The sequence below is a fragment of the Morone saxatilis genome, unplaced genomic scaffold, assembly GCF_004916995.1.
Source record: "Morone saxatilis isolate NCDOM2014 unplaced genomic scaffold, NCSU_SB_2.0 Contig19, whole genome shotgun sequence".
NCBI lineage: Eukaryota > Metazoa > Chordata > Actinopteri > Moronidae > Morone > Morone saxatilis.
In genome coordinates this window covers 17389010-17400330 of record NW_023339751.1, presented here as the reverse complement: position 1 = coordinate 17400330, position 11321 = coordinate 17389010, and the positions used below count along the sequence as shown (strand labels likewise).

Here is an 11321-nt window from a genome sequence, read left to right as displayed (position 1 = left end):
TTTACACACACAAACACAATTCAATTATGGTTCCTTAAATATTTGCAGATGCTGTTTTTAAAAAGATTCTGAGCCGATCTTTAGTAATCTCTTGAACAATATGTACGCACCACGTTGACCATGTCTCTGGCTGTTGTCAATTATACTTGTTCTCACTTTGGGTAGCATGCACCTTCTTTCTGTTGCATATCATGTTTGATAGTTGTGTTGAACAAACTGAGGAGAATAACCCTTTCACATAATCTCTTTGGTGTTGTGTCACCAGTACATTTAACAAAGCCTAGGTGGATGTCTGACTTACAGTTAACTCAGACTGTCATGAAGTTAGTTCTGTAAGAGCATTGTGAAGAAAAAAGTGCCGTGGTAATGATTAGGGCAGCACAATATGGTAAAAGCATCATATTGTGATCATTTTGACAGATAAAGCGATTCACGATTATGTGGGAATTATCATTTTTGCATCATTTTACAGAAAAAAATTATTAAAATCATGATGATGTGAAATTTATGGTAGACTGATGGTTTGTAGACAAGGGCACTGGTTATTGCATGATTACAGTATTCATCATAATGCTGTTTTGTCACACATTTTACTTTAATCAAAACATTACAGCTCTTGTGATTCGCAACATATCACTTCTGTGAGTTGCATATTGCACTTTGCCATATTGCGATTTTGATAATATTTGTGTGTGTTTAACATGATGGCCAAGCAGAACTGGATACGTTTGGTGTTTGTTTTGCAGGTGAAGAGTGTGTTCAACATGACGGCCAAGGAGGGCAGGAAAAGGTCCATCAGCTGTCTGGTCGCTGTGGGAAATGGCAACGGAGCTGCAGGTTGGACATTCTCTGGAAACCTAGATCAGGACTCTGGGAACAACTTTAAACACATATTTGGACAAGTTTTTGCAAGATTTGAAAAGTAACTGCAGCCGCAGTAGATGTGGAGAACTGCAGGAAATGGTTTTGACAGCTTTCAAGCTCTTCAGAAGTGAGCGATAAAATAAAAATAAAACAAATGTTGAGGAAACTTTTAACAGACTCCTGAGATTCACCTGCACTCAACCTACAGAGTCTGTTGATGCTGCGTTGATTCAAATGTCCTCATGTTCTAGTATTTATGAAGGCTCTTCATTAGTAACACTAATTTAACAACATCTAAAACAATCAAATCTGGGTTTAATTGGCAGCATCCCTAACAAATAACACCATGAACTTTTCTTAAACTTAGTCTTAGACACACCGAGCTCCGACAGTGTTCTTCACTCTTCTCTCAGAGATGTTTTAAATCCGACTCCCTTCCTTCCAACAGGCTTTGCGTTGGGTAAAGCAGTAGACAGAACCACGGCTCTGAGGAAGGTAAGACCTTTATTCCAAGTAAAATAACCATTAAGTCAGTTTTTGTGTTATTATTTCCCAATTTGTGGCATTTCCGATGCCACAAATTCCGCAAGCATCCGTTAATCAGTGTACATAGTAATCCAGTTATTTTCGTGTTGGTCTTGAGATTCATAAAATGATAAACGTGGACCAATCGTGATGTGATTTATTCAGGTGCATTATAGAAAAGTTATTTGTATTCTGGGCTTCAGTAGAGATTGAGTGTGCTGGTATAATCTCAATGATATAAAAGCGCCTTAAGCTTGAATAGCAAAGACCAACACAGAAGTAATTGAATTACTATGTACATTGATTAACTGATACATGCTCCCTTCAGATTTGTGTAATAAAAAAATATTAAAGTAATGGCATATTTGGATTCCGATCATTGCCACAAAATTGGAATGTGAAATATTTGCTTGGATGTGATCCAGTCCTGGCTGGTACATCAGAGAACTCACACAGTAAACTTAAAAGATGGCACCCCAGACCTTCTGTAATTCAGTATATTTTCTTATTTATCATTAAAGGCTTTATTAATAATATGACTAATACTGATATAATTTGTGTGCAGCTACAGCCGGCACCACTTACCCACTGAAACGAATTATAAAAGCAATATGCCAACTTTCTGTTTCTGTGTTTTTCTGTTAACTGTGGTCTGCAGGCAAAGAACAAAGCCATCCACTACTTGTACTACATAGAACGATACAACGACCACACCAGTAAGTGATTGTTCCCTTCTTCTTACTTTTCCTCCTTTGACTGTTCATCCACATCCTTCCTTCTCGTGTTCTCTCCTTCATAGAGTTGCAAAGCAGGAAGACAGCAACTGGTTTCAAAAGTATTTCTGCTTGGCCTCAAATTTAAATTATTTCAACTTCCGTTAGTTTGGCATTTCCCGGCTCTAAATACAACAATAACTGTGTGCCTTGGAGAAGAAGCCTTCCAGTCTTCCTCGTCGCAGTTGTGAACAAAGCGTGACACCATACTCCCTTGAGTTCATCCAAATTTGACCCAGAAACCCCAAAAATTCATTTATTTAACCTACAGATTATTTAATCCATTTTCTCAACACCATAATGCCAAGCTTTCACTCACCGTTAACAGTTCTAAGTTCAGTGATTGGATGTTTATTACCAAAATGCACCTTGGAAACATCGTCACCCATTTATCTTTCATTTTTATGTACGCAGTCTGGCACCTTTAACTTTTTAGGTACATAAGAAAATATCCGTTTTTTAATAAAAAGCTGAAGGTGAACGTCCAAGTGCGATATATCTTCAAGCATCCCCCTTCGACCTTTCTCTCCATCTGTTACTTTTTTTTTATTTTCCCTTCCTCCTCCTCTCCTTCATCTGTCATCATTTCCTCCACCTCCTCGTGCTCTTCCTCCCCCATTCCCTCTTTCCTCTCCCCCCTTCTTCTGCAATTCGTCTCACCTGCTTGTAATCATACGAGCGACATAATGTCGAAATGGATTTGGGGGGGGGGGAATTATCAGAGTCAAAATGCACTGCTTGTACTTTCTTGTTGTAAAACGCAATTTGGCTGCGTCTGCCGCTGCCGGCGTGCAAAGCCAGAAAGATTAATGTGTGTGAGTCATCAGCCTCCGCCGCGCCCACCAGAGGAGAAAGTTCCTGCTTTGGCCCGACACTAGACGAGAAGCGCGCGTGTGTGTGTGTGTGTGTGCGTGTGTGAGATCCTCTATTTCCACCCAGTTTGAGCTCAAAACTGCGGTATGTTTAATTTTGGCAGGTTCGTAGAAACATGCCAGCTCTGACCGTGCGACCATCTGCAACCTGTCTGGACCGTCCATTTGTGATTTGGTCGTTTTGTTTACTTCTTTTCAGTAGCTTCTAGATGCTTTTTTCCGTTTCATCATTCCTTGTCACCTTAGCTGCTCACTCAGTGAAGCCAGCGAGTTGCTGTGATTTTCCAACCCATGTTTGGTTGGACAGTCGAGAGATTTTGAAAAAGTTGAGAATCCTGTGGCTTCGGGTTGCCTGCGGCCAGTAATTCACTAGGTATTTTTGGTTCAATCCAGATTTTCTGGGATTAATTCCATCCGATTGATTATTTCAGTGAATTGTGGGAGCTGCAGGTTTGAGTTGGATGAGTGTGTTTGTGATTGGAACCGATTTCTATGTTCCCGACTTCTTTCTCCGTTTCCTAGGGTTACAAGGTGGTTGTAAACTTTATATATATGGTGGTGTTGCACTGGGTTCGCGACGTGGATGAGAGTTAATGAATCTAGTGACAATACAGTGAATGTATAGTGTTGGTAATGTGTTGAATGTGGCCGATTTGTGTGTTATTGTTGTAGTGTGATGTGTGTGTGTGTTGATCCTGTTGTTGATTTCGTGTGAGTCTACTTTCACATTTCAAAGAGTACACCACACACTTCTTCCAATTAGTGAACTGGACCTCCTGTAGCTCATATGATGTATGTGTCAGTTCTCCCTCTGCATGTGTGTGTGCGTGTGTGTGTCACGTGTTGCATATTAGTTTGCTTTTTGTGGAGATATTCTTCTTGGCAAGTAGAAGTGTATTGGTCTGTTTGGTTTGTCTTAAGCAGCCAAATGTTCTGCTTTTTTATTTTTTCTTCATCATGCTCTTTCGGTTTTTTTATTCTTTTTATTTCATGTACTTCTTTTCATCTGTTTGTGTGCAGTCCTATGTTAGTTGGTGCGAAAGGGTTTTGAGTTCATTAAGTGCAAGTCTAAGGATTGCCCTGTGTTGAGGTAAGAGGATGCAGGGACGGCAGCAGTGTAGGTGTACTTTAGCAGAGTAAGGGTGTGGTTGTGACATCAGGTTTATTGTGTGTGCAGAGTCGGTGTAGTGTTCGCGCAGTGGGTTGTGCTGGTTTCTTGTTTTGTCCTCTGTTCTAGCTAACACATATGCTTTCCCACGTGGGGTTTTACTGGCCTTTGTTGTAGTATACTTTGTTGAGCCATTATGCTTTCAGGCACGGAGACGCGGCTGACATGCGCAGGCAGTCCTGGTGGCAATGTGGTACGAGAAAACACAAGGACCTGAGGTGTGTGTTGACATATAGAGGAAAATGAGCTGCATTTAGTGCGAATTAACTATCAAGCGCTCTTTTCACTTTATTAGTGGCTATTAGCGTTGATATGGTGACTATTGTAATTTGTAAATTAGACTGTTTTGAGGGATTTCGGTTTTGTCTGTTGTGATTATGTATCAAGAGTTGTTCTGTTGTTGTTCTCATTTTCCTCTGGGTCTACTACCAGGTGGCGAGTGGGTTTAATTCAGTTTGTTGTGTTGTTATCTCACTGAACGTGTTTTATATGCATCGAGTCAATTAGTTCAGAAGAGGAGTCAACTGTGGTGCATGATGTTAAAAGCAAGGTGAAATAATGGTATATTTAATTGGTCTGTTTTTATTAGTTATTGGTTATTTGTCTGAGGTAGGATAAAGGTTGTATTGTTGTGTGGGAATGTTTTAAGATTGGTGTGGTTTGGGCATTCTATGGTCATGGGTAATGGTGATCTAATATTTTAACATTCTGAGCTTTTATCGGATATAGATTGAGTATTGGTATTTTTTTACTCTGTCTTTTTTTTATTGCTTGATTTCTAATGAAAGTTTCCTTGAATTCTAGTATACATGTTATTTGTGTAACTACTGTGTGTGTAATTAAGATTTATGTACTTTTGAATTGTGATTGTATCTTAAGTTGATTTCTTGTTGATTTTTTGTGTACTCTGGCTGTTGTTTGTGCTAGGTTTATGTGTCTTGCCTTTGCCATTCGGTTTTGTTGGCGGTGTGTGTCACTTATATTGTATGGCGTGATAGATCTGACTACTGATTGAGTGTGGGTTTCTTGCAAAGGTAAATGGATGTTTTCTGAAGTTTCTTCTTCTTCAACATGAGCCGATGGGTCCCTCTTATCTGGATTTTAGCCAGGCATGGGGTTATAGTGTGGAGGTATTTTCGGTTAGAAGTGTGGAGGATGTCTCGATTAGTTATGTTCAGTGTTATTTACTGTATCTTTTTTGTCTCTGAGTGAAATGTTGAGTCAGGAATGTATATTACAAGAACCAACAAAATCCTACTTTTATTTGCAGGATTACTGATAGGAGTTCTGGTTGTAAACATTATGGGTGGATTATAATGGTAAACTACAGTCAGAACGCTTAATTATGTGTGTCTTGGTTTGATTGAGCATCAGAAATTTTATATGCTACCCTTTTTCTTACTTCCTCGCTATCTCTCTGGTTCCAATTCTTGCGATGTTGAAAACGCCACCCATGACTGGACTGAATTAATTTGATATAAGAAGTGCTCCTTTTTGTGCCCGTCGAGTTTCAGCCGCAACTATAGGGCCCGCTGCCTTGTTGGTGTGTGTGGCGGAGTGTCGCTTTTGATGTATATCGGAGCATCGTTGATGATTCGGGAGTCCTCTGGGATTGGGACGATGGTATTCCCCATATGTACTCTATTGTCGGTCTGTTTCCAGCTATGACGACGTACAATAGCATGCGATTCGGGAGTTTCGATTGCTCAGTCTGGCAGGGAGTTCATTTAACGCATCATTCATCTGGTGCGTTTGTGAGTGGTGGACTTGGATCTGCCCACAGTAAATTGATGTGTCTGGATTGAGGGCCTAGGAGTGTCAGGTTGATGCTACGTTGACTTTTGTTTGGTGTAAGAGGATGTGATGTTCTGAGTGATTGTGATTGTTCTGCTCATAATTCCTTGAGAGTGGTGTAGAATTACATTATCTTCAGAATTGTGATCGTCTCATTTTCAATAGCTGAATTCTTTCCGTTTTTTAGTCCTAATTAGTTGCCTTAAATATTGTTACAGTTTGTCAGACCAATATGTGAAATCAATGGGTACACATCCTAGATGTCGAGTTTTTCCTTTTTCTTATACTGTAAAAAAGATCTGCTAATCCATAGTTTATGGTGTGTAATCTTGTTAAAATGTCTGTGCGTATAATGAATTATTAGTATATATTTTGTCTGATGTGTGTAATTAAACACTTGATGGTATCGTTTTCCGTTTCTTCGTCTCTTGATCATATTTTAATAATGTGTGCTTGTTTTCTGTTTAATATGTCTAATGAACTTCCGACGAGAGATGATGACTTCTTGTCCTTGCCTCCATAAATTAGAACGGGTAAATTGTTTTTGTTATCTAATTCTTGTATGCTGCGTTTATCTTCTATAAAGGTGGACTTGTCCACCAGCCAGGTTGTCCTTCACATTCTGAGTTGCTATTTGTTTTTTCTCTGTTACATAAATCAAAGAAATCTGAATGACTGGTAATTTTTTATACATTGTTTTCGTGTATGGGGACTTGGGGCTCAGGGATTAGATCTTGATCTAGTCTCTTTTATGTGTTGTATTAAATGTAGGGTTTTTGATCTTGAGTGATTGTATTTGTGATGCTCAATATTTTGTTGTTGTGGTACTCTTCCGTGTATGAAAAGCAGTTCTCAATCATATGATCAGATTATTGAGTGGTTCGTCTGTAAGTTTTTCCCATATTTCGTCTTTCTTTCGTTGTGTTATAGTGAGGTGTTGTTAGTCAGAAAAATGCCTATTCGATTTAGGGCCCCACTGCTGATCATACTTTTATGTCGTTGTGAAAATAAACCTTAATATCCAGTAAATTTTACTCCAGAGAATTTAGTTTTACCAGCTTTAGTTTTAAGTTGTTTGGTTATTTGGGTCAGTATGCTAGATAGGTCCACGGGACCATTTTTGATGTGTTTACACTATAGGATTTTTTAATATGCAGCCCAAATGATCAAAAATGTGCTCTTCAAGAGGCGTGTACAGATCGTGTGTGGTGTAGTTCATAGCTAGAATTTTTCAGATAAATGTACAGGTGAGCTTGAACTTCACAACCTCGCATTCTCTACTAGCTGTATTCTGTACTTTATAAGTTACGGCGAGCTGCTGACCGATTGCCCACTGGAGTCCATTCTATTTCTTAGTGCTTTACTAGCTGTTAACTAAGTTATTATCCTGTTGTATCAGTTTGTGTGTTGGTTGTTTTGTTTGTTTATGCAATGATGTTGGTTCTGGCAGGTTAGATCATAATATGAGACATTGTAGTAATATTCTCTGTTCTGTCTCTGATTTTCTATGCATATAACTTGCAACATTTTGTTCTCTCTCTTTTTAAATTTCTTATAATAGATCAGCATATTTGCGCATGTTATAGATAACAGCTCATGGTAAAAGGGGGTTAAAGTCAAAACCATCAGTTGTTCCTTTCTAACATTCTTGAACATATAGCAAAAACGTATCTGGTTTTTTGTGTAGTGTATTTTTACTATTATGTCAAAGAGGTTTTATATAACGTCGTCTTGTGGTTGAGTTCAAGCTCTTACGATTATTGTGGTAGATTGGTCTTATCAATGTAGTTTTGTGTTCCTCACCTGTTTTTCTCATCATTCATCAGATCCAGCAAGACCACATGCAGGGTTGTGGTTTTATTTTGTCTATCGTGGATGATTGTTGTTTCCTTATGTGGTTTTGTCATTTGGTAGATGACTGGATTTAGTATCGTTGTTACCTTTTTTATAATGTTTTCTATTTTTTTTTAATGTTTATTATTGGATCGTTTTTATGAGTTGCTTGATAATGGAAGAGACTTCCCTTTTTCTGGGGTCCACGGGTTCAGATTGGTGAATCCTTGGGTCTTTCTGTACTATTCTTACAGGGGTCTTAAACTTTGGTTGGTCATTATGTGATACGCTCTAGCCATTGTGTGTAGCTATTTTCTGGGGTCTTACCCTGTGTCCTGGTATCGTGGTATACAGAGGAATTTGGTGTTAAGTAGGGATTCGTAAAGATAAATAAGGGTTAAACCAAAGACACTACTATTGTTACAATGCCATGTTCGCGTGATCTTCTAGCTTGATGTTGTGTTAGCATTGCATTAATATGCAGTAGAACTACATGATCACCCTGAGGCTGATTGTTTTGGAATTGTTATTATCTGCATATTTGGTTATAACCAGCATCCTGAGGGGGAACGTGAGATTTGTAAGTTAATGAGAATCCCGTCCATTAGTTGTTTGAGATCAAACATAAGCTAAACATCTGTATTATACCTCTATGGTGGCTAGAGAAATAGCAGTTGGGATGATCAAATTCTGATGTAATTCATCTGTGTGGAACGATGTGACATGTCTGTTGTCAATGTTTGATTAATTGTTGTGAATGGCGATTTGCGTTAATAGATTGAGTTTATTTCAGTTGGTTCCTGATCCACGCTGACATCCCAGGCTCTTTATGCTACAGGACTGGATCTATAATATAAAAATCATTGTTAATAAATTATCGTTTCAAATATAGTAATTCGTGCTACCTGCTCTCCCAGTTTTGCATTATATTTTGATCCCTTCTAGCTAATAGTCTGTTCTATTAGTTGTGTCCAGCTATTGTTTCTTTCCTAATTGTAGTGTGAATCGTTATATTTCTACTATTACAAGTGTACCTGTGCATTGTAATAAGTTCCAGGAAACTGCTTTATCTTGCTTATCGGACTGATGAATTATCTGAAAGGAGTTGGAGTAAGTAAATATTTTTTATCACAGCTTCTGTTATACGGATGTTATTGTGATTAAGAGGCTTTCACAAATGACACCAGCAAAGCAGGTGATAGGTTCTAAGAACTCTACATGTGTGAATAGAGATGTGAAAATAGATTATTTTTTATATTATAAAGTGGTATTCAATGTGGAAGTTCTATTTTGTTTTCATGGCATGATTTCAGTGGCGGAGAATAAATACATAGGACTCATTTACATGTTGCTCTTGTTTTTAATCTTGATGAAGTCTACAGGTACTTGTAGAGAATCGTTAGTTTACATTTGTATGCCTAGAGCTGTATTGGTCTTACACCTAAACAACTTACCGAATTTTTCACTTATCTTTGCTATTGTAATGATTGAGTGAGAAAAAACAATATGTAAATTTGGTCAAGTATTTTGGGTGATCTGCAGCTTTTATCTAAAAGACATCCAGTCTGATCAGGAAGGAATATCGGTTCCAGATGGCAAGCAAGAGTGCAAGACTGTTTGAGGATTTAAGAATATACCATTTTATGATGAATGTACAAATGTATTCAATGTAATTTCCTTTACCTTTATTAATTTGGAGTAATTTGTTGATATCTTATTTAATTTCATGAGTTAGATGAGAAGATTGAACTACTTTAGCTCGATTGTGGTACTATTAGTTATTTGAGCTGCAGTGGTATCTGGATTAGCTTCACTGGTAGGATGGCTGGACGTAGTGTATCACAAGTCTAATCCTTGCTGCAGCACGCCTGGGTCAACCTTGGACTGTGCCTTCGGCTGCGAGTCTCCTTCCTCTCTTTCTCCCCCCTTTTGCTTCACTCTCAATTTAATGGCATTATGGCATGAAGACTAAGCTAATGCTATGAAACAGCTAGCCATTCTGTCCAAAGACAACAAAAATCACGATCGTAGCACCGTGTAATGTCTCATTTGTGGAGTTTTATGGAGCTTTTATAGGGCGGAACGTTTCTCGGACTAGTGAGCAGGAACTTTTACCGTTTGATAACAGATCAAGTGAAAGCTGCAGTATTGCATGGTTTTATTGCATTTAATCAACAAGAATGTTAATTCCTAACTTTTTTAACAAGGTGCTGGTAGGGTGACTTCTAATAGGCTGTATTATCTTTTGAGTCCTGCTTAACTGATTCTCCTGTTTCCAGTCTTTGTGGCTCATAGCTAAGCACTAACCAGCGGGTCTTAGTTCATTATTTCATAGGGACAGATATGAGAGCAAGTATTCTGCACTCTGCAATAGAAAGCAAAAATAAATATATTTGCAAATGCTGTTTCTTAATTCATATGCGTCTCTGGGCCATGCTAAATAACAACTTTCTTGTTCAGTTTCATTTCATATTTTTCCATCACCTTGAGATGCCATAGCCATATTTTCTTTTTGTTTCTCTGCTTTTTTTTCTTTTTGTTTTTTGATTGTTTTTAAAAACACGCATATGCTGCAGCATGATCCATCATGAATCATATGGTTCCCAAGTGTCAACAAGGGATACTAATTATGAGAAAAAACATTAACAATATACAGAGATTTTAATTTAATGCTGGTGATTAATATATTGTCGTTGGACTATCTTTTTTAATGACATATCAGCCTACTATTAATACTTACGCTATCTTCATGGTTTCTCTAAAAAAGATTATATCAACATCACCTTGATCTAGTAATAAATGTGGCTAAAAATGACTTGTTGTAAATATTTAAAAGATCTGTTATGAGTTTGAGTTGACATTCATTAAGGAACATTATTATTCTAGTAAACTCTTCATTTTCTTTTCATTTTTCTTATGCTTTTCATTTAATTTTTAAGATGCGTCTCTAAATTTAAAATCCTTTTTCCATCTATTACCTTCGTTTGGTTGATATGAGTTCGTTAATCTTAATGCCCAAAATATAGGTGTTGGTAAAACAGTTCACTCCCGGAAACTCCCCTATGAATAGATTAATATGTGACTATTGTAGTATGAACCTGTATTTTGCTCGACACATACACACAACCACCATAACAACACATGCGAATGGCACCCCTAGTCACTGACATGGAGACACAACAGGACGATTGATTTCCTTCCGCACGCAGTAAACTCGCTGCTTCTTCTTAGAGATGTATTTTTCTCACTCGTTATGGAGTATTCCACAGTGTAATAGTACGTCGATCTGATTCATACAATCAAAATTTGCTAGCAGGCAGTCGTGCATTACGCATAAGCAAGCACCTAGAGGACATCACTCAGACCAATGATACAGAGTCAGTTGACATTACATATTCGCACATCCATTCATCTGCTTATTTAGTAGGCCATGCAATTAATCCAAATCTAAAACATTTATGAGGAATCTCAAGTCTCTCGCGGCGTTTAACT

The 11321-nt window shown here is 37.9% G+C and overlaps 1 protein-coding gene across 1 annotated transcript in view; it reads left to right on the top strand.

Annotated features, from left to right (window-relative positions):
- mrps5 (mitochondrial ribosomal protein S5) overlaps window positions 1–11321 on the top strand; it is a 26964-nt gene that overhangs the window by 13158 nt on the left and 2485 nt on the right. The window contains exons 7-9 of the mRNA XM_035664001.1: window positions 747–837; window positions 1313–1359; window positions 2048–2105. Coding sequence (XP_035519894.1) covers window positions 747–837; window positions 1313–1359; window positions 2048–2105 — 196 coding nt within the window. The remainder of the gene's footprint in view (window positions 1–746; window positions 838–1312; window positions 1360–2047; window positions 2106–11321) is intronic.